Source organism: Chlorocebus sabaeus, chromosome 25 (genome assembly GCF_047675955.1).
Source record: "Chlorocebus sabaeus isolate Y175 chromosome 25, mChlSab1.0.hap1, whole genome shotgun sequence".
NCBI classification, from domain to species: domain Eukaryota; kingdom Metazoa; phylum Chordata; class Mammalia; order Primates; family Cercopithecidae; genus Chlorocebus; species Chlorocebus sabaeus.
The window spans coordinates 80,075,996-80,100,930 of NC_132928.1; the positions used below are offsets into that span (position 1 = coordinate 80,075,996).

The 24,935-nt window shown below is 41.3% G+C and overlaps 1 protein-coding gene across 3 annotated transcripts in view; it reads right to left on the minus strand.

Annotated features, from left to right (window-relative positions):
- The window catches only part of PLD5 (phospholipase D family member 5), a 422,420-nt gene that overhangs the window by 30,486 nt on the left and 366,999 nt on the right, over nucleotides 1-24,935 (minus strand). For all 3 annotated transcript variants that reach the window (XM_007989952.3, XM_007989953.3, XM_037986077.2), the window contains one exon: nucleotides 7,938-8,135. In XM_007989952.3, coding sequence (XP_007988143.1) covers nucleotides 7,938-8,135 — 198 coding nt within the window. The remainder of the gene's footprint in view (nucleotides 1-7,937; nucleotides 8,136-24,935) is intronic.

A 24,935-nucleotide genomic window follows, 5' to 3' on the forward strand; every position in this document is an offset into this window, starting at 1 on the left:
CAGGTTGAGTTTTTGATCATTTATGTTTTTCTTTTGGAATGAGGATGAACTTCAGTTCTGTTTTTTAAAGGTAGTCCTACACTCCTCTGTCATCAGCACACAGATATACAGACACTCCATCTGTCACCAAGACAGAAAGCCTGTGCCTCTGCAGGGTTTCCTGGGTCTGTCCCTCCTCTTACTCTTGATCGCTCAGTAAGTTTCCCTCACTCGGGCACTAGTGCTGCTTGCAGGGAACTTCTAACCTCTTTCTAACTAATTGGCTTATCTCTGGGATGTTTAAAAACAAATATACGTCACTCCCAGGATGAACTGACTCCTGGTTTCTCAGAATCCAGCTTGAACTCATTGGGAGGGGTGTATCCATGATCCTGTGTCTCTGCCTCCTTCATTGGCCAACTCCATCCTGTCTGTGACCCCCAAATGCAAGTAATTACCAGTCCACAGCTGTGCCCTCATCATGTCTGACTCCGGGCATCTCTGCTCATGCCGGCTTCTCTGGCTGATGTGTCTTTATTTTTGTCTATCAAAGTCCTTCACTAATTCTGTTCTCTAAATTCCAGCTCAAATGTGATCTCCTCCATTAATTTTTTTTTTTTTAATGGAGTCTTGCTCCGTTGCCCAGGCTGGACTGCAGTGGCATGATCTCAGCTCACTGCAACCTCCACCTCCCGGGTTCAAGCAATTCTATTGCCTCAGCCTCCTGAGTAGCTGGGATTATAGGCGCCCGCCACTACACCTGGTTAATTTTCGCATTTTAGTAGAGATGGGGTTTCACCATCTTGGCCAGGCTGGTCTTGACTACCTGACCTCATGATCTACCTGCCTCAGCCTTCCAAAGTGCTGGGATTACAGGCATGAGCCACGACGCCCAACAATGAAGTTGTTTTTAAATCTCCAAAGGTTGCTTTTCCTAACCCTGTACTCCCATATTATTTATTTCTTTTGCTTTTTCTTTTTTACCATTTTTAAGTGTACAGTTCAGTGGATTTTAGGGAGTGTATGTTACACATTTTCCTATGCCATTAAAAATATTCAAATTATTTAATTCCCTTAGCCTGTTGGCTCTGCTTTAAAGGTTCTTTGGTTAACGTGGAGAAGCTGAAGGTCTTTGCTCCAGATGGGCGCTTAGGCCAACTCTGAAATGTGTCCGAACGCTCACATTTGTGTTTCAGTTAGGAACTCCCTGAATTTCACTGCTTGTTCCAAAACCAGATTTTGGTTTTGGGGAGGATGAAATGTAGGCAGAGTTGTTTGCGGTCTCTTTACATTTGCTATTATCTTACAAGTACGGACACTGTGGCCATAATTTGGAGGAAAGAGCATGGGCTTTGGTGATACGGGCCAGACTCCAGCACTTAGAACCTGGGGCATCTTGGCGTGTTCCTTACACTTTTTGAGCCTCTGTTTCCTAATGGGGCTGATGACAATAACACACCTTTCATACTAGTTTGCCTTGCAACTCAAATACATGAATGGCCTGTTCGCTGGCTGGGTTCCACGCCCCTCTTCTGTGCGTGCTTTCTTTCAATCAGCAAATACTCCCAGGCTCTGGTCTAGGAAGGGGACATACATCAGTGACCAAGACGAGATCCCTGCTTTGTGGAGCTTCATTCTAGCGCATGTTACATGGAATTGCATTCATCTGTCTATGTGTCTAGCCACTTGCTTGTGAGCTGCCTGGTTGTGTATCTCCGGCATCTTGTGCCATGCACATATGACATGCTCAGTACATACTTGTGGAACGAATGTGAAAGTGCTTCATCAGTGCATACACATTGGAGGTTTGTCTGTGGGAGTCTGCTGCTTCAATCCGGGTATTTCCAAACCTGCGTCAACAGACCTTTATAAGCACTTACCTGCCCTATTGCTTCCTGTGTTCCCACTGCCTGACACAATGGCAGGTGCTCCAGCTCCATGTGTTTATAAGGAAATGCATATTTGTATCAGTCCCCATGCACCTGCGGGCTGGGTGGTACTCCGCTATGTGTTCTAGAGTCTTCTACTTTTAAAAATAGTGTCTGGATAGACTAGTGGCTTTAAAATGTTTGCCCAGAATAGAAATGAATAAACAATAACACAAAAGAATGAGCTGGCAGAGGAAGTTAACTAGTTCCAACTGTTCAATTAAAGAGAGGGCTAAGCTTCCCTCTCATCACTCCTGAATTAATTTTCTGAGCCTTGCGCTGCACACTGTTTTGTTCTATAGTAAAGTAGAAGGAGAGGGAAAATACAGATCCTCTTCAATATTCCAGCTCTGTGGCAATCTTTTACCAGTCAAGAGCTCTTGAGGGACCTGGCTTCTAGTTTAATCAGGGTTTGTCTCTTAGATCAATAGGTGCTATATGAATGTAACTTATTTTGCATACTCATTATATAATCACCTTGTACAGACCTTAGCAGGTTTTTAATTGTCTTATTAACAGTTTCATGGTTTTGAAAAAGTATATACTCTATTTGTAGAATATATATGTTCAAATATAATTAAATATGAAAAGACAACCCATGGAATGAAAGAAATAAAATATTGGCAAATCATATATTTAAACCAGACACATGAACCCAGGAATTTTAGGCCAACCCCAACGACATAGTAAGACCTTGTCTCTATAAAAAATCATTTCTGTTTAAGGGACTTGTATACAGACTGTATAAAGAACTCTGATAACACAAATTTTTAAATAACCTAATGTAAATGGGCAAAATATTTCATATTTGATAGATATTTGTATCTCTTCTTCAAAGGATACAAATGGCTGATAAGCATGTTAAAAGATTTAAATCAAAACAAAAATAAGATTACATTTTATACCCTCTAGTAGAGCTAAAATAAGACAGAAAATAACAAGTGTTGCCAAGGATGTGGAGAAATCAAAACTCTCATATGTTGCTGGTGGGATTATAAAATGGTGCCACCAATTTGGCAAACAGTTTGGTAGTTTCTCAAAATGTTCAACATAGAGTTACCACATTATCCAGTAAATCCACTCCTATGTACAAACTCGAATTACAAACAGCTATTCACATAAAAACCTGTACATGAATATTTATAGCAGCACTATTTATAAAAGCCAAGAAATAGTAGTAATACAAATGCCCATCAGTTGATAGATGGGTAAACAAAGTGTGGCACATCCATACAATAGAATTATTTAGCCATAAAAAGGAACAAAGGCAGTATTGGTCCATGCTACAATATGGATAAACCTTGAAAGCATTATGTTAGGTGAAAGAAGCAGTCACAAAAAAACTACACAGTGTGTGATTCTATTTATATAAAATGTCCAGAAAAAGGCAGATCCATAAAGAAAAAGTAGATTGGTGGGTGCCAGGGACTGACAGAAGGGAAAATAGTGACTGCTAATCAGTATGGGGTTTTTTCTTTGTGGTGAAAAAAAGTTCTAAAATTAGATTATAGAAATGGTTGCAAAACTGTGACTATACTCAACTCCACTAAATTGTATACTTCATTTTAAAATTTTAATTATTTTTATTTTTAAATTTTTATTACTTTTATTTTTTTATTTTTTGTATGTTTAGTAGAGATGGGGTTTCACCATGTTGGCAAGGTTGGTCTTGAGGTCAGCAGCTCAAGTGATCAGCCAGCCTTGACCTCTCAAAGTACAGGGATTACAGGCGTGAGCCACCATGCCCGGCCTGAATTGTATACTTTAAAAGGGTAAATTTTATGGTGTATAAATTACATCTCTGTAATGCTATTAAACCAATTAATGATATACACAGAAGGTTCTAAAGAGGAATGTGAGGTGGTATTTTTCCATAACAGCATCAAGTTCTATTTAATGTCAGCCCTCACTCACTAGATATATCTCAGTACACATGACTGATAGGTGAATTAACTGAACAGTAAACAAGAAGTGAAATCTGTCTAACATCTAGATCAATGAAAACAGACCTGGAACTAGTCTTTTATCTTGGAAAGCAATTGCTTAAGCTTAAAGACTCCAAAAAGAAATCTACAAGACAGAAACAGCCAACTATTGTTCCCATCCTCCAACTTCAATGGGAAATGCAAGAAAATTAGAATTATCTGGCTCCAGTTACTAGAAAGCACACAGTTAAATCTAAGTGCCTATTTGTGTTCTGGGAAAAAATTGGAAATAATCTATATTTGCGTCGTAAGTTAAAATTTATAACTATGCTAAGTTATCAATTATCTAAAATCTAACTTTAAGAATGGTTACAAAGGTCTTCAAATACTGTTTAAGTATGTGTTCAACTTAGTCTTGAGACAATCAGCTTATAAAAATATACTGTTTTACGATACAACAAATATATTGAATTAAATTTGTCTTGGCATTTGGCATAGATTACTGAGAAAACTGTATGCATTCTGGAGCTTTCTATTAACATTACTACTAATAAAACCTACCCAACATTTATTGCTACTTTTAGCCAGCACCAAGTGAAGTGCTGGGAATGCCAGTGATGAAGAGAATATATTAATAGGAGATGATCTTCAGAGTCTAATAAAATGGTGGGAAAGATGATTATAAATCAACAGTTCTAAAAATGTGATAAATGTTATAATAGAAGGGAGTTCCAGGAACTCTGTCTGAATGATACCAATTCCAATTACAGGGTTTTCTGACTGTTTTTATACCTGTAAGATCTTATACCTCTCCAGAAATGGTGTTCAGTCAATATCTGTTGAATTGAAACTCAAAGGCAGGCTTGATATTATTAAAAAATAGAAGATAAAATGGGAAATTAAAAATAGAAAGTAAACTAGAAATACTATTTGACCCAGCCATCCCATTACTGGGGATATACCCAAAGGGTTATAAATCATGCTGCTATAAAGACACATGCACACGTATGTTTTTTGCGGCACTATTCACAATAGCAAAGACTTAGAACCAACCCAAATGCCCATCAATGACAGACTGGATTAAGAAAATGTGGCACATGTACACCACGGAGTACTATGCAGCCATGAAAAAGGAGGAGTTCATGTCCTTTGTAGGGACATGGATGAAGCTGGAAACCATCATTCTGAGCAAACTCTCACAAGGACAGAAAACCAAACACCGCATGTTCTCACTCATAGGTGGGAACTGAACAATAAGATCACTTGGACACATGAAGGGGAACATCACACACCCACACACCAGGGCCTGTCATGGGGTGGGGAGATGGGGGAGGGATAGCATTAGGAGATATACCTAATGTAAATGACGAGTTAATGGGTGCAGCACACCAACATGGCACATGTATACATATGTAACAAACCTGCACGTTGTGCACATGTACCCTAGAACTTAAAGTATAATAATAATAAAAAAGAAAAACTATTATATAGTTTTAAAAACTACCCAAAGAAATGTCTCACATCTCATTTTGTGGTGAACTCTTTAAGAAAAAGCCACTTATGAATTTGCCCTAGAAAATAACGAAGGTATCGAATTGTAGTAGATTTTACTAAAGGCCTGAGACCACTCTCTCTGGGAAATACGTTAACTTTAGAATCAACAAAAACGGACTCTCCCTGTTTAAGGGTTAGTCTGTAAATGTATGCAACAACCATATTCACTTATCTCCAAGGTTGAAACTGTAAATTCAAAATCCAGTGACTATTCAAAATTTGTTCATTAATTCATCTGTTTTTTGCCATTTCCAATTTGTTTTTCTACTGGACCTGATCAAGTGATCCATGCTTGGCATACAATGTCACTCTGCAACCCTCTGGATTAAAGGTTCCTTGGCAAATTTTCTATTGCTGCTCATCCACCCATTGGGAACTCTCCTTGGCCTCCCGGTCTTATAGGGTCATCTTGAGATGAATTGAAAATGTCTGTATAATTTACATTTTGTTAGTAAAATGCCCTATACTATGCTACTTGCTACTCCATTCTTGACCTCCTCCATACAAAAAAGTTATTTTAGCTCTGGCCGATCAACATCCTTCATAGTCTATTTTCTGCTCTTCACATTTATGCGAATTTGTTATTTAAGACAACTTGAACTTTGTCTTTTCTTTCTATTGTTACACTTCTAAATTTTCTGCTACGGCTTTCATTTGAACAGGTAAAAAGGTTAAAATTCACTTTAATTTATCTTCAATAAAATGCTGTTTAGTGACATAAAAGTTGTTGGCCTAAAAGCACTGATATCAACCAAGGTCGAAATAGCAATATTAAATTGGGAGCATTACTTAGAGAAGTTGATCTGAACATCAGGAGAATTTCAGAAGCTTGCTTCAAATAAAAATTCTAAGATCTCATCTCAGATCCAGTGGATAAGATCCTGGGTGGGGACAGGGGACACTGTAAATCTGTACTGTAAACAGGCTTCCTAGCCATTTTTTTTTTTTTTTTTTTTTTTTTTTTGAGACGGAGTCTCCCTCTGTGGCCCAGGCTGGAGTGCAGTGGTGCGATCTTGGCTCACTGCAAGTTCCGCCTCCCAGGTTCAGGCCATTCTCCTGCCTCAGCCTCCCAGGTAGCTGGGACTACAGGTGTCCACCACTTCGCCGGCTAATTCTTTTTTGTATTTTTAGTAGAGTCGGGGTTTCACCATGTTTGCCAGGATGGTCTCGATCTCCTGACCTTGTAATCCACCCACCTCGGCCTCCCAAAGTGCTGGGATTACAGGCGTGAGCCACCGTGCCCAGCCCCTAGCCAATTTTTAAGTACAGTAAGTCCTCACTTAATGACGTCAACAGGTTCTTGAATACTAAGACTTTAAGTGAACTGATGTATGATGAAAACAATTTTACCACAGGCTAATTGATATAAATGAGAATTAAGTTGCTATGGCTTATTTCTGGTCACAAAAACATCATCAAAATTCTAAAGACCAAAACACTTTGAATATTTAACATTGAAACAAATGTGAGCTATACATACATTTAAGAAAGACTAATAAAAACAAGTAAAATAATTATTTACCCTCTTACTCCAGTTCAGGGTCATAGGTGGCCGGAGCCCCTCGCAGCTGGGAGCCCCACGGACAGGATGACATCCCATCGCAGGGCACTCACACTCGCTCACACTGGGACCACACAGATCTACCAGTTCGTTTCACTTGCACAGTTTTGAGATGTGGGAGGAAACAGGAGTACCCGGCAAAAACCAACACAGACAGGTGGAGAATGTGCAGACTCCACACACAGTGGCCCCAGCCAGAAATCAATTGGTTTTTTTCTTATCAACATGATAATGAATGGGCACTGAACAAAACAATGTTATTGAAGGATCTACTGTACTACAGTTTGAGGACTAGGACTGTAGGCCCAGATATTTACGTTGCCCCTTTCCAGTAACATCTCTGGACAGCTGTGGCATGTGCCCAGCTGGGTGGTGGACTGGGAAGGTGAGGGTGGGTGGGGGGTGTGGCTAATGGTTCTTAGCAGAGTCAGAGGCCTGAAGCTGTTCAGGGAGCACTGTCCTATTGTGTGGGCCTCTTGCCCGCTTGCCCCAACCAGGTATAGCACCTCTGCCTTTGTCTGATCTATACACTGAGGTTCCCTCAGATTTGTCTCATCAAAGGGTTCTGCTAAAAACAAGTCTGAAAAATCAATGTAGGGCATTGAAAATAGGCTAATAGGCTCTGGTGTCAGAAGAGCTGGGTGCTGGCGCCTCTCTTGGCATGTCCCATCTGAGGGGTTTTTTGCTAGTAGGTAAGGACGATACTTTCATTTGCAAAATGGTCACAACCCCATACCTAGCTTACAGGGTGATTGAGGGAATCAAATCAGATAACTCAAGGTATCTGACACAAGGAATGATTATCAAGATTTATTATGTTTGAGGGTACGATTGCGTGTAAGGGTAGACACGTTTTAACTCTTCACGTTATGGGACAGAACCACTATAATTCATTTTTGCCCAATACAAGATCACACTTAAACATTCCAACTTAATAAAGAGCCTTTGGAGGAAGAAGGAGAAGGGGAGGAGAAAGGAAAAACAACTCACCGATACAAATGCTTGAGATTTGGTTTCATTCAACTGAAGTTGCAATTTCTTTTCATTGTCATAGACTCCATAGAGTCTTTTGGACCAGGTTTGAGGCACTCTGCTTTTGAATTTTAATGAACTATATAGAGCAAATATCCTTTGTAAGTCTAGGACCAGGCAGCTGCAGTTGTAGAAGATGACACCGAGTTCTTTCATCTGTGAAATTAAAATTGAAAGCATCAATGCCACATGTGTCTTACGCTGTTATTTTCAGAAAAAAATGAATGCATAAGAATGAGGTAGTTGTGACATCTCTTTTCTTGCATTTGAAGTAAGTAGATATAGTTACATTATGGTACATAGAGGTGATATGTTATAAAAATGCTAAATATTTAAGTAAAATTTTGCTTTTTTTTTGTATTAGGTCTCTTGCAGATAATTTTCTTATATTCATCTATACTTATATCAGCTCTTCAGATTTGTTTCCTTAACACTATTTTGTTTTGTATGAATCATTAAATCAGGTGGCAAGAAAAAGGTCGATTTTAATTGCAACATAATAGAATGACTGGAATCATGGATTCTGGAGTCAGACTGCCTGGATTTAGGTTCTGTTAATAGCTCCACAACTTTCTAGCTGTGCGACTTTGAACAGCATACTTAATTTCTGGGCCTCAGCTTCTTCTTCCATAAAATAGAGATAATAGTATTTATTTCATATGTTGCTATGAGAATTAAAGTGGTTAATACATATAAGAAGCTAAGAACAGTGTCTATCACATGGTAATCACTAGCAGTATGTTAGAAATTATTATTCTTATTAACGTTCCACAAGCCTTAAGAGTAATAGACCAATAGAATCTTAAAAGACCACAGAGATCATTTTGTCCACCTCTCTCAAGGGATAGATGAGGAAAGTAAAGCTCACACAAATAAATAAAAATATTAGCCCCAAGTTAGAGATTTAGTCAGTGGTAAATAAAGAATTGAGTGCAGGTTTTCTGACCCCTAATCAAATACACTCAGGAACACAGCTATACTGGCTTCAGTTGAGTCCAGTATCCCTTTGCAAAAATGACAGATGATTTTTAATTTAGTCAATGAAACTATACAATGTGAAATTTTGGTCATTAAGGAACAGCACACAAAAATACATGCTTTCTATGACTTGAACACCCAGTGAGGGGTTATTAGGGAAACCTTGGCTCTCTCAAGTCCTGAGGTCCATTGATAGTAAACTCCCTTTTTACCCCTTCCTTAAGCCCCTCGCCAAGACTCTTTACTCAGGATGATAGCAGAGGTCATCTACCATGTATGAACCTGTCTCTCTTTGCTCTGAGGACTCCCCAGTACAACGTGCCCTGGAGATCTTTCCACGTTCCTCTGTACAGATCTGTCATCCTTTTCCAGCTCCCCGGTAACCACAGGATAGATGGACACAAGTTGTTTAACCCACTGATGGACTTCATTCCTATACTTTCCCTAATGCAAAAAATAAAACAATGAGCATCCTCATATACCTTTGTCATCTTTAATATAGGCTCCTAGAATGAGATGTACAGACACATTAAGGACTATTCGCAGTTAAGTGAAAGGAGATAGAGCAGGTAGGACATATCAGGCATGTGCAAAAGCACGGAGGCTAACCAAGGAGGTGAAAGACCTCTACAAAACACTGCCAAAAGAACAGATGACACAAACAAATGGAAACACATCCCATGCTCATGGATGGATAGAATCAATATCGTGAAAATGACCATACCGCCAAAAGTAATCTACAGATTCAATGCAATTCCCATCAAAATCCCACCATCCTTCTTCACAGAACTGGGAAAAACAATTATAAAATTCATATGGAACCAAAAACAGCCCGCATAGCCAAAGCAAGACTAAGCAAAAAGAACAAATCTGGAGGCATCACATTACCTGATTTCAAACTACACTATAAGGCCATAGTCACCAAAACAGCATGTTACTGTTATAAAAATAGGCGCATAGACCAATGGAATAGAATAGAGAACCCAGAAATAAGCCCAAATACTTACTGATCGTTGACAAAGCAAACAAAAACATAAAGCGGGGAAAGGACACCCTATTCAACAAATGGTGCTGGGATAATTGGCAAGACTCTGTAGGAAAATGAAACTGGATCCTCATCTCTCACCTTGTACAAAAATCAACTCAAGGTGGATCAAGGACTTTAAGACCTGAAACCATAAAGATTCTAGAACATAACATTGGAAAACTGCTTCTAGACATTGGCTTAGGCAAGGATTTCATGACCAAGAACCCAAAAACAAATGCAATAAAAACAAAAATAAATAGCTGGGAGTTAATTAAACTAAAGAGCCTTTGCACGGCAAAAGGAACAGTCAGAAGAAAAAAAAGACAACTCACAGAGTGGGGGAAATCTTCACAATCTATACATCTGACAATGGACTAATATCAAGAATCTACAATGAACTCAAATTAGAAGAAAACAACCCCATAAAAAAGTAGGCTAAGGACATGGATAGACAATTCTCAAAAGAAGGTATGCAAATGGCTAACAAACATATGAAGGAATGCTCAACATCACTAATGGTCAGGGAAATACAAACCAAAACCACAATGTGATACTACCTTACTCCTGCAAGAATGGCCATAATCAAAAAATCAGAAAATAATAGATGTTGGCATGGATGTGGTGAACAGGGAACCCTTCTACACTGATGGTGGGAATATAAACCAGTACAACTACTATGGAAAACTGGAGATTCCTTAAAGAACTAAAGTAGAACTACCAATGGATTCAGCAATCCCTCTACTGTGGTATCTACCTAGAGGAAAAGAAATTATTATACGAAAAAGATTCTTGCACATGCATGTTTATAGCAGCACTGTTTGCAACTGCAAAAATGTGGAGCCAACCCAAATGCCCATCAATCAACGACTGGATAAAGAAACTGTGGTATATATGCATATGTTGGAATACTACTCAGCCATAAAAAGGAATAAACTAATGGCATTCGCAGCAACCTGGATAGGATTGGGGCCTATTATTCTAATGGAAGCAACTCAGGAGCGGAAAACCAAACATCATATGTTCTCACTCGTAAGTGGGAGCCAAACTATGAGGATGCAAAGGCATAAGAATGATACAACAGATTTTGGGGACTAGCGAGAAATGGGGGAAGGGAAGGGGGTGAGGGACAAAAGGTTACAAATTGGGTTCAATGTACATTGCTTGGGTGATGAGTGCACCAAGATCTCACAAATCACCACTAAAGAACTCGTGTAATCAAATACCACCAGTTGCTCAAAGACTTATGGAATATAAATAAATAACAAATATAACTAAATCAATGCTATTCAAGCCTAGTAGAGCCAGAGATAGGCCCCCATGAAAGTAGATATCAAGGGAATCATTTGACTTTTGAGTCCAAAAGGCAAATTCAGTGGCCATAATTCACTTTTACTATGTTCAGATCTCTTTGATTTCCTTTGGTGTCTCCACATCAGACCCGTGATGTTTTCAGGTCGTTTGCTCACACATGGCAAACATTAATGCTTGGAAAACTGTTCAAAGCTTGGATGAGAATATGCTATTTAAAGTCGGGCATGGGAGGATTGTTTGTTCAAAAGCAGTCTGGGCAACAGAGCGAGACCCTATCTCTACAAAAAAAAAAAAAAAAAAAAAAAAAAAACTTAGTGTGGAGGCAGAAAACTGTAATCCCAGCCACTTGGGAGACCGAAGTGGGAGGATCTCTTGAGCTCAGGAGTTCAAGGCTGCAGCGAACAGTGATTGCCCTACTGCACTCTAGCCTGGACAACAGAGCAAGATCCTGTCAGAAAGGAAAGAAAGAAAGAGAAAGAAATAAAACCATGCTATTTCCCTATCCACCTTGTTTCTCGGGAGTATTTGTCTGCTAATCTTCATGTGGACGTTTGCCCTCTCTACTGAGGCTGGGGCAAATGAAAGCTAAAGGCAGTGGCTGTGGATCAAAGCAGCTGCCCCTCCCACACTCCCTGCTGACTTTCTCCTGATGTGTAGAATGATATTAAATGAAGTAGTCACAGCACGTTCAGGCTGCTGTTGAAGACGAAAAGCAAACAAAAACAACTATTGCAAACTCCACCGATCTGAAGAAAGACACCTGCTCTTCAATATGATAGGACGCGATTATTCTGGATAACTTTTATTTTGAAAATTGACACCCAGAAGGGTACCAGGATGCCAACTCTGATAGCTCCTCCCTGGCCAGGGGGCACAGGAACTAGAGAGAGACCAATATGGCCTAGTTAGGACATAGCAAGTCACCTATAGAGCAGGCTGTGGAGACAGACTAGGCAAGGCACTTCAGCTCTTCACTTTCTCCATCCAAAGATTGGTGTATTTCATAAGATTGCTGTGAAGAATAAATGAAAAGGTGCAGGCAAATATTAGCTCAGTACCTGGCTCAAACCACATTAGCTAATGGAAAATTGGGAAAAGTAACATAAAAATGCTTCTGTAATGGCACCATAATTCTGAGTGATGTTTGACCCTTTAGGTAGGATCAGATGGAGGAAAGAATATGAACATTCTCACCATGTGTCTACCCCAAGACTCTCCTTATAAACCACTGATCACCATCAAGATGCAAGTGGGCACCGTCTCCCTGGGCACTGTCTAGATTTTTTCCGGTTTTTAATAACTTTATTCTAAACAAAGATTTAGTGTTACATTTCCCCTGTCGCATAAACTAAGCTGCAGGCTTGCTGTGAGGTTTTATTTGCACCCCCTTGACATCATTCCATTCTGTGGCTACATGACAGCTTTAGGATCTGGAGGAAGGGAGGAGGCCAACCACTGCCCTCTAGAGATGTAAAGAGAATTAAATTTCCTCTGAATATCTTCCTCTCTACCCTAGAATGACTCAAGCCCATTTCAAGTTTTACATATTAGTTCAGGCTGCTACTGACGATGGCAAACAAACAAACAAACAAAACAGAACAAAACTGGCTTTTGTTTTGCAGCTTTTTCACCCAGAGCAAGAAATTCAGGACAGATTTATGACAAATTTTAAAATGCTGGCAATGGGAAAAATAATGTAGAGTTCTGGGCTTCTGATGAATTTCTATGTCTAGATTATCAAAGGGAAAAGAAGCTGAAAGTCTGATTGATTTGCTGACAAATTCTTAATTTTTTAAAATAATGTAAGGGGTACGAGGCAGTTTCGTCATGTGGATATTTTGCTCAGTGGTGAAGTGGGGACTTTTATCGTAACCATCATCACCTGGATAGTATACATTGTACTCATTAATTTCTCATCCTTTGTCCCGCTCCATGCTCTCACCCTTCTGAATCTCCAATGTCGATTATTCCATTCTCTATGTCCATATGTACACACTATTTAGCTTCCACTTATAAGTGATCACGTGTGGTGCTTGATTTTGCATTTCTAAGTTGTTTCACTTAAGAGAATGGCCTCCAGTTTCATCCATATTGCTACAAAAGACATGATTTCATTGTTTTTCATGGCTAAATAGTATTCCATTGTGTATATATACCACATTTTCTTTATCCAGTCATCTATTGATGAACATCCTTTTTTGTTTTTGTTTTTGTTTTTTTTTTTTTTTGAGATGGAGTCTCGCTTTGTCACCCAGGCTGGAGTGCAATGGAGTGATCTTGACCCGCTGCAAGATCTGCCTCCCAGGTTCAAGTGATTCTCCTGCCTTGGCCTCCCGAGTAGCTGTGACTACAGGCTCCCACCACCACAAGTAGCTGATCTTTGTATTTTCAGTAGAGAGATGGGGTTTCACCACGTTGGCCAGGCTGGTCTCAAACTCCTGACCTCAGGTGATCCACCCGCCTTGGCCTCCCAAAGTGCAGGGATTACAGGCATGAGCCACTGCACCAGGCCTGTTGATGAACACTTTGATTCCACATCTTTGCTACAGTGAATTGTGCTATGAAAAACATACGAAGGCACCTGTCTTTTTGATATAATGACTTCTTTTGCTTTGCATAGATACACAGTAGTGGGATTGCTGCATCGAATGGTAATTCTATTTTTAGCTCTTTGAGAAATCTCCACACTGTTTCCATAGAGGTTGTATTAACTTAAATTCCCACCAACAGTGTATAAGGATTCCCTTTTCTCCATACCCTCACAAACATCTATTATTTTTTGAATTTTAAATAGTTATCTGAGGACTTGCCAGGGATCAGCCCTCTGCCTGGTGATAGGTTGCTCAGCCCTGTCCAGCCTCCGTGGCCAACCACACACCACAGAGCATCCTGACGGGCTGCTCTGACTTCCTAGTTCGATCACACACTTGCTTTATGCAGTCAAAAATAAGTTAAATGATTGACTGAATGGTTCAACCGTTTGAATAAAATCATCCTGAAAAGGCTGGATATTTATACCTAATTATTCTTTGGAAGAGATCGATTTCTTTTCTTACAAAGCGGGCATATTGTTAGTGATGAACCCATGGAGCAGAGACAGGCTTAATTAAGGTCTCAACAACTGTAGTCCACTGTCAAGAAGCTGTTATCAGCATAGTTATTTTATTGAAAACTCAAGTTATGGCCGAGCGCGGTGGCTCACGCCTGTAATCCCAGCACTTCGGGAGGCCAAGGCTGGCAGATCACTAGATCAAGAGATGGAGACCATCCTGGCCAACATGGTGAAATCTCATCTCTACTAAAAGTACAAAAAGATTAGCTGGGTGTGGTGGCACATGCCTGTAGTCCCAGCTACTCGGGAGGCTGAAGTAGGAGAATTGCTTGGACCCGGGAGGCAGAAATTGCAGTGAACTGAGATCGTGCCACTGCACTCCAGCCTGGCAACAGAGTGAGACTCTGCCTCAAAAACAACAACAAAAAAACTCAAGTTATGTCAGTGGTTCCATTCTCTCTCTTGCACTATGACATTTTGAAGTACGGGGGACTTTGGTGGAAGTGTTTGGGTTTCATACAATCCAAGGAGATGTTCTCAATCTACCGCACAGGGAGAACTAACAAGAGAAGCAATGCTAATTAATTATAGTGCTTGATGTGTGCACCAGGTACTGTTCTCAAGGCTTCATATGTCTACATGCATTTAAACCTCACAACAATCCATTTCACAGTAAGAAAACCGAGGTACAAAGAGATTAAGGGTCTTCAAGAAAGCTGAAAGAATACTCAAAAACTAGTTTCATGTTTCATCTTCAGGAAGGATTATTTGCCAAGTGAAGCACTGGCAAGTCTAGGCATTCCCTGTGGGTGGGGGCCAGGTCCTACTTGCCATGTGCTTGTCCTCCTCTTTCTGCCCAGGTGTTTTGGGTTTCAAAATAAAAATAGGAATTAGGAGAAACACATAATTACACCAGAAAAATATTTTTCTTTTTCTTTTTTTTGAGGTGGAGTCTCACTCTGTCACCCAGGCTGGAGTGCAGTGGCACAATCTCGGCTCACTGCAACCTTTGCCTCCTGGGTTCAAGCAATTCTCCTGCCTCAGCCTCCCGAGTAGCTGGGATTACAGGAGCCTGCCACCATGCCTGGCTAATTTTTTATTTTTAGTAGAGATGGGGTTTCACCATCTTGGCCAGGATGGTCTCGAACTCCTGACCTCAGGTGATCTGCCCACCACAGCCTCCCAAAGTGCTGTGATTACAGGTGTGAGCCACCACACCCAGACTTTTCTTATTTTGTCAAAATTAGCAAAAGGTGGTCATCAAAGAGAACGCAGTAAGTCGGGGGAAGCAATCATTTTTAGCTAGGTCGTGAGAGGCAGCACAAATGAAGACAGAGTTGGTTTGGTGGGTTTTACTGGTAATGCAGAAACCAGCGCGGGTGTCTGATGGATGCTGTTGTCATCAGAATGAAGAGAGGAGAGGTATTAGCACCGTTCTTTGCTGTAATTCAGAATGATTAATACAAGTTAGCTCAAGCACAGCTCCATTTATCATTTACAGATGCCCAGTTTGTTGTTTCCATGATTTTATAGAAAGGTGAACAAGTATTTCTTTAATTTTCTCGACAAAGACCAAAGAACTTGCAACTGGGAGCAGCTCACATGCATCCAATTAGCTGCTGATTGATATTCTGAGTTACTGCAGGAAATTTAATTACTAGGAGCTCTAAATTGATTTTGTTTCTGCCCTTGAGGTGAAATTTTTGTTACAGCGGATAGAAAATCAAGACTCGAATTTTGGGAGCTGAAAGCAGCCTCCTGCTCAGAAATGTGCTTACTCTCCCGCCCCTTCATTCCCACAGTGGGTGGTTTATACCACTTAACTTCTTGATGTCTTATTTTCTATGTCTACCACATGGGCATCATAATGCCTGCCAGAAGGAACATGACTAATTGAAGAGACAGGGGAGGATGTTAGAATCTTAAAGAATAGTTAGTTCAACCTTATTTCAAAATTAGGGATACTGATGAGGCAGCAGAATAGGGTCTGGAGGAAGGGAACCTAAGGCTGATTTGAATCAAAAGGAAAACTCCACCTCTCCACTCCCAAGTAACAAAAGGATCAGAGGCTATTCCCTTTGCAACTGCCTTTCCTTCCCACCCCTCCTTCTTCCTAACCCCCCACCCCCTACACCTTTTCTCTGTATCACACAAAAGAAATGGAAGGTACCTCTGACTGGCCCCCTCCCACAACCAATCACACGGGTCAGCAGCCTAGTCTTCATTTGAATAGGGGTCTAACTTTGTGACTTCACTTCAGCCTCTGATTGGTCACCTTCCCCAACCAATCAGACATTTGCATAGGGTGTAACTTTGTAACTTCCCTTTAGCTGCTGATTGGTTGCTGGCCACTACTTCATTTATGTAGGATGTAAACATATAACCAATGGGAAACCTCTAGAGGGTATTTATACCCCAGAAAATTCTGTAACCAGCACTCTTGAGCTGCTTGCTTGAGCCCGCTCCCACTTTGTGGAGTATACTTTTGTTTCAATAAATCTGTGGTTTTTCTTTCATTGCTTTGTTTGTGCATTTTGTCCAATTCTTTGTTCAAAACACCAAGAACCTGGACACCCTCCACTGGTAACACTGAGACGACGAAAGGGGAAGCGACTAGCAAGATCACAGAATAATGTCCCTTCATTCTTCCTTTCCTTGTGTCTTTCTTCCTTCCTTCCCTCCTTTCCTTTCTTCCTTTCCTCCCTTTCACTGTAGTCAATGCTTCATCTTTTATAAGGATCTAAAAACTTTCTAAAGGACAATTATTCACTTGGCATCTTTGAATTCTAGCTAGAAGGAATTCACACAACCATTGTTGGCTTTATCTAGGCAAAGGAAAATCAATAGATAAAACCTTGAGTAGATCGTAACTGGAGAATATTAATGGGAGGCCTCTTAAAGGAATGGGGCCTGAGAGTGAAATGAGATGAAGCAAATTGGAAACGCATATCAGTTACTTCTTGCAGTACTTTAATTTCATCATACTTTTTTTAGACAGTTGACAATTATGCCCAAATGTCATCAAGGCTCCTCCTGACCTTCCTGCTTTCTGTCTTCTTAGCTTCTTAACGAGCAGTGAGGAAGTTGGGGTCATTCCAGTTTCAGTAGGTTGTATTTGATTCCCTGTTCAAATCCCTCGAAGAATCTATTCTTTTGATAAAATACTGGGCAACCCTTTCAGGTTTGTAAAATAAACACCCCACCCCACTTAATATCTTGTGCACCCACTTATGCACAAGATATTAACAGAAATGTGCATGTTACCCATTAAGCTTGTTTTTATTTAGGACAAGATGAAATAATGGGTAGAACAAATATTTCCTAATGGAAAATTTGCCTACAGCCGTACTATGCTGAACATGCCTGATCTCTGAAGCTAAGCAGGGTCGGGCCTGCTTAGCCCTTGGATGGGAAGCTGACTGGGGAAGACTGGGTGATGCAGGCTTCAGTATTTTTTTTTTTTTAATAATTAGAAAAAGAAAATTTTAAAAAGTATAAATCTCAGGCTACTTTCCTTTACAGCCAAGTCATCAAATAATGGGAGGCATGGACACATGGATGGAATTTAGTGGGTTTCCATTTGTAGACTATAATTCATAAAACACATTTATAGTCTTCAGAGTCTAGGAGAGACCTTGAAGCAGAGAAATGCTGTAAAAATATTCAGAAAAGGGGGATCTTCCTCTTGCCCCAGAGAAATGTTTTTACTTCTGTGTGTTGCTTCTGATTCATTCCTCTGTGATTCAGAGCATTGCTCACTGGACTTCTCCTCCTCGACAATGCCCTCCGTAGCAGCACTGCTTTTCCCACACTTACGCCACAGCAGTGGGAGCAACAAGGGCAGGTCTAGCCTTTTGAAAGGAAACCTGGCATCTAGATTCCCAGCACCATTGGTTCTCATAGCTTCCCTGTCCGTGAAGTTCCAGAAACATTGCAGAATGATGAAAGAAGACAGTGTTCCTCCTCTGGTCTGGATGACCACTGGGCTAGCCTGCAACCCTGAGTGCAATTGCTGTCTATCCAGAAAGTTTTATCTGTCTTAGTGGCTAGAGCAAGGACTCAGGATTCAATTCCAGTTCTCCAGCCTTCTTGACTTTAGACAAGTCCCTTAATCTTTTGTGTTTGTAACTGACAAATTCCTTAGCATTTCTGTAAAGTGGGGTAGTAATAAAATTTATAGGGTTGTTGGGATAATTAAACAATTTATTGTGTGTGTGTGTATACAGACATATGTATATATACACATATGTACATATATAGACATTTACATCTGCACATATATATGTATATATGTATAATCCGCTTAGGACAATGTCTGCAAATGTAACAGCATTTGCAATTATTAACAGCAGCAATATTATTATAACCAACCAGACATTAGGAGTTACGCTGAGGCACAAGAGCTGGAGTGCACACTTTTGCCTATACCTTCTGCTGCACCTACACTCTCCAGGAAAAGGGTCATGGACGTGCAGTGACCTGCTGCACCCTGCATATGAAAATTACAAATGCACTTGCCATTGTCTGCTGCTGCCTGACTCAAACAGATTTCCCTTCCTTCTCTTTCTAATTTCAAGCAGGAAACTTGCCCATCTACCTGTTTTCCATTTTTCAGCATTGGATGCTAGGAAAACAAATGCAGCGAGGCTTCATAGGATTATTGATGGAACGATACCAGAGGTGTAAAGTTATCTTCACTTGTAATGGAAATAGTTAATAAGGCTGTCCCAAATACAATCCAGGGTCATGACTGAATCGCAATTCACATTGTAACTTGGTCTTCCTTATCTCCATCATGACTTTGAGATCCACCCTCTCCCTCTCCCGGGGTTTCTACTTTGCCCAGGGCTTTGGCCCAAAGATTAAGTACTTCTACCGTTTTGGAAGCATTAAAAAGCATGACTTGCTCCTCCTTTCTACTTCTCACTGACTTACTCCTCCTGTGGCAGGAAGATTAACCTCCCTGGCGAGACTAAGGAATGAATTTAGCATGCAGAGCATCAGCTCTCCTTCTTTAGAGCAGCCTGTTTCCCTGAACATGTTCCTCGGGGGTGGGAGGGAAGGTGGGGGAAGAAAGAGCAGCCTGGTCTTTGTTTGTTTTGTCCCTGCCCTCTGTGGGGACATGCACAACCTGCAGATCTGCAGCTGTGACTCCTTCAGCTTTGGCAAGTTCAATTCCGGAAATAGGAGGCACAACTTTGACCACACATCTAAACTGCGTTTTCCATTCTGGCTTCATGAGTAACTAACTGACAGTTTGTTCACCGTCATGCTCAACCTCATTCTCCGATGGCTGTTCCCATGAATTTGAGTCAGGTGTGAACACTCCAAGGCACTTCCATTCTGACTTTCATAACATTCAGTTAGAATTTTACAAAGGCGACATTGACCTTTGTGCTGTATCATAATGTACTCTTGATTGACACCTGTTGCTTGTAGACTCGTATTTTTCCGTTTTCGTATTTACCATACCCTCCCCATAGTGCTTTGCATGGAGCAGCTGCTCAAGGTGTTCTAACATCGTTTGAGAAATTGATATTCTAACCTCACAGTATGGGCCTGAGTCTAGAAATACAACTGAGATGAACTGAATTCTTGTCTAATCCTTTTGTTAATTTCTAGAGCTAAACTCCCACAAAACACCCAAAGCACTAACTACTCTGTTGAGCCTATGGTACCATGTTTCTGTTTCTGTGGTGCATCTGACTCCTTTCAATACATATCCAACCAATATCTCTTTCAAACTTGACATGGGAATGCTTTAGAAAGTGTCAATATCTGGCCGGGCATGGTGGCTCACACCTGTAATTCCAGCACTTTGGGAGGCCGAGGCGGGCGGATCATGAGGTCAGGAGATCGAGACCATCCTGGCTAACACAGTGAAACCCCATCTCTACTAAAAAATACAAAAAACTAGCCGGGCGAGGTGGCGGGCGCCTGTAGTCCCAGCTACTCGGGAGGCTGAGGCAGGAGAATGGCAGGAACCCGGGAGGCGGAGCTTGCAGTGAGCCGAGATCTGGCCACTGCACCCCAGCCTGGGCGACAGAGCGAGACTCCGCCTCAAAAAAAAAAAAAAAAAAAAAAAAAAAAGTGTCAATATTCAAAAACAGGGTAAGATTTGAAATCTGGGAACCTTATGCAACAATTTCCCATTAAAGGGATCAATATACTTGCAAAGTGATTGTCTCAAATCAATGTTTCAGTTAATGGAAGGAAGTCATCTTATGTATCCGGAATGGGAGACAGTCCAATAGCTGCTTGGCAACTGGTTGGTCAAAGGCTATAAAATACAGAACATTTCACTGGGCTTGAATAGGGATAGGTGTGTGGGGCTGAGAAAACTTACACAAACAGTTTACTGTTTCCCCATGAATATAACCTGTAGAGTCCTAATGAGGAAAAAGAAGTCAGGCTGGCAGCAGCAGGGGAAAACAGAAAGAAAAAGGAGATAAGCTACAAATCTGCCTTTCTTCATGGCCCAGGACACATGGCCCTCCTGGGCAAATAACTCACAATCGTCCTGTACCCAGCTATCATCAGACACTCAGCTGATCGGGAAATGCAAGTTAGCTCACCATAACTTTGGCATTATCATTGCTATATGAAGCCCTCTCCAGCACACAGCACAAGTACTATCCTATAAAATCCCCAGTAACCCTTTCTCTCATTACGGTCAGCTCCTCTCTTGCTGGCCTGCCCACTGCTTCCTTGCAACGTACTTTCCTACTTTCTCTGATAAATCTGCCTTTCTTTACCTACAACGGTGTTGGTAAATTCTTATTCCCTCCCATGCTACCAGCCCCAGGTAGTCGCTACCTGTGACACAACCAATATTGTCTTAAAAAACAGCCACAATAACAACACGTTTTAGGGACATCCTATTTGGAACCAGACTGACAATCTGATGGGGTGGAAATGTTCCCAGCAATCTTGTAGGAGGAAATGTCTTGAAGATTTTCCATTAGCCAGCCCAGTGTGGTTTGAACTTGCAAGATTCTTTGGGGAGAACCATCCCATAAAGTACAGCCAAGTGTACCATGAGCAGCAGGGCAATAGGATCCCATTGATCATAAACCTGGGCTGAGACCATCTTCAAAAATGCATAAAAGCCACAGAGACACTAAATACCAATGGCAGAGAAAGCTGCTCCTTAAGTATTACCTGATGGAAAAAATGAAAGTAATGCCACTGAATGTGGGGGGAGAAAAAAGAAAAGGCCAGACGCTTTGTTTGCCCATTTGAAAATTCTCATTTGGACTGAAAATGAAAGTTTAATTATTCAGTTCTTTCCACATGCTTATGGGTTACTAAGATATGGCTGTCATCAATAATTGAAATGAATTAGCTGTCTGAGGGTAGTTATAGCACAAAGAGCAGTCTGGCAACCAAACATTACCAGAACAATGTGTGCATCCCACGTCTAATTATAAAATGATAATTTTGCCAATCTTACGAGCAATGCAATTTTTATATAAAGGTGACAACTGCTTAGTTCATAGACTGGTACCCGGATTTATAAATAATTCAATGTAATCCAATAATTAAATACTGAGCATCTCTCACAAGGCACTGTATTAAGCAGCAGGATAAACAATGAGCATGTCCTGATCCCTGAAATATATGGGTGTGCATGGGTGGTTGGGAGATGCAAGAGTGACGGCAGTTGGGAAAGGAGATTAAAAAAAAAGCATAAAATGAGCTATAAAACAAAGCAGAATCTGATAAGCAGCTTAGGGAAAATAGCACCAACATTCTGTAGGATTCAAGTAAGGGAAATATTGTATTAGATTACAAGGGTTTTTTTTTTTTTCCCCCCCGAGTCACATTCTTTATTAGAAATTCCCTTGAAGAACATTGGAAGAAAATATATGATACAAAACAGTTTTTCAGGTAGAATACTATCCATCACCGACTACAGTAATCACAAGAGATTTTATGAAGGTCCAATGCAGAAATAAAGCACACGTTTTTCTGTAAATATTTATCAGCAATAGTCAACAAATATGATTCAGCATGCAAATTATAAAATGAAACTTCTCTCAACTCGTGGTCCGGAGAGAGGCCAATCTGCTGACATGGGGCTACATCCCACATCCTCCAACAATTACTCCATTGCTGGAATGACCATCTTTTTCTTGGGGATGGTGCTGTATGAGCATCTCTGGGGAGAGTCACATGGGGCTACATCCCACATCCTCCAACAATTACTCCATTGCTGGAATGACTATCTTTTTCTTGGGGATGGTGCTGTATGAGCATCTCTGGGGAGAGTCTTTATGCACACTGAAGGACCACACACCTGTGCCTCTTACTCCTACCTGCCAGTGTTAAACCTCTCAGGAGCCACAACCGTGTAAGAACTAAATGGTTTGATATTATGAGCAAAGTTTGGTTTCCCTATCTCAAATTTCCTATGTTTTCTATTTTTTATGCTAATAAATTTAGAGTAGGCAGTTTTAGGACCTACTGTCAAATTTGACTCAAGCATGCTGGTCACTTTTTGCACACCTGAATGCTGGAGAGGGACACTGAAAATCTCATTGTTTGATTCATATGACAACACTGCAAGGGTTTTCAGGTTTTCATGCTTATTGTGGACATTTTCAAAACTTGTCAGCAACCCCAGGTCTGCCTGCAAATACTTCTGTGTTATTTCACAATGCAGATTTTTCTAAGGTGAAAATATGGTCTCAATTTCTGCTTTTGTTTCACTTAGGTTTTTTTTTTATTTATTTTTATTTTCAATTAGTTGCCTGCCATGAATTGCAACTTGTTTTATTCTTGAGAAATGCTTATATTGTTCCAATTCAGAAAATAAGTTTCTCCTCTGCTTTTCCTCCTTCCTGGTCACCGCAAAAGATTCTGAGATGTGCATTTCACACCCCATGGCAGCATCTTCAACTTGCTTTTCCAAGAGTTCAAAGTAGTTTTTTTTTTTTTTGAGACAGAGTCTTGCTCTGTCACCCAGGCTGGAGTGCAGTGGTGCCATCTCAGATCACTGCAAACTCCGCCTCCTGGGTTCACACCACTCTCCTGCCTCAGCCTCCCGAGTAGCTGGGACTACAGGCACCCGCCACCACGCCCTGCTAATTTTTTGTATTTTTAGTAGAGACGGGGTTTCACTGTGTTAGCCAGGGTGGTCTCAATCTCCTGACCTCATGATCCACCCACCTTGGCCTCCCAAAGTGCTGGAATTACAGGCGTGAGCCACTGTGCCCAGCCTTAACGTAGCTCTTGAGCTGCTTCCTATGCTTAGCTGCAGCTTGTTCAATGGGCATCAGAGGATGATCTCAGTGGTCGGGGGAGACCCTGCACTGGGGACACAGTAGCTCAGGATCCTTCTCACAGAACAGGGCCACATCTGACTGCGCTTCCTGCACGCGGGCTCCTCTCCCTGCAGTTTCCTCTTGTGCCTTGCAGTGGTGAGAAGCTGCTGAGCAGTATTGGTCATGTGGCATAACTGGAAGTTCCTCCTGAGGTTCTTGTCAGGACAGTGGTGGAGGCAGACGGGACAGGGAGAGATGTTCTGCAGACCCTACTAGCACTGCTGGACGCGGGCGCCTCAGATGTAGTGCCTGCAGTCAGTGGTCACTGGGTCTCTCAGGCAGTCCAGACAGACGGAGCATCTGGCCTCTGCTTGCTGCCGCTTGTCCAGGGATGCTGCAGCGGCCATTGGGGCAGGGAGGATTCTGTCCGAGGAGACTCTTCTGTAGGTGTGATTCTCCTGCAGCGTAGGGTCTTAGGATCTCTTGCAACTAGGAAAAGTGGAAGCTGATGACTCCTTGGTCTTTTCTTGTCCTCCTGGCAAGCAGTACCTAGGAAGGTACAGCCCCTACTTGTGCTTCTGCATTGTAGGAAAACCACCTATTCCATGGCCAGTGTGATGCCATCTTGAAGCAAAACCACCATGAGGACCAACGTGTTCGGCACAAGGTCTTTTGCAGCAAGATCTTGAAACAATGCCCATATCATAGACAATGCTACATAGATAACCCCTCATAAAGATGCTTATCTAATCTCCACAGTGGTTACAAGTTTTTGCAAGAAAGTCTAAGAGTTCTTGCAGCTTTCAACTGAACATATTATATCCCAAAACCTTGCTACATCAGGGATACTTTCTGAGGCTGGGCGCGGTGGCTCATGCCTGTAATCCCAACACTTGGGGAGGCTGAGGCAGGTGGGTCACTTGAGCCCAGGAGTTCAAGACCAGCCTGGGTTTGGTAGCCTTCTCTACTAAAAATACAAAAATTAGCCAGGCATGGTGGCATGTACTTGTAGTCCCAGCTACTCAGGTGGCTGAAATGGGAGGATTGCTTGAGCCCGGGGGGTTGAGGTTGCAGTGGGCCAGGATCACACCACTGCACTCCAGCCTGAGTAACAGAGCAAGACGCTGTCTCCAAAAATAAATAAATCAATCAATAAAGGATATTTTCCAGAAGGTGGTGCAAGGACCCGCCACCTTGGGGCCAACTGATACATTGTTTCTGTTTCTACATCCCTATTATTACTATTTTTTTTTTTTTCTGAGAAACTGCGGTTTTCAGCCTTTTTCTTTAGCCTCTCAGCCCCCTTGGCCTTAGAGGATAGG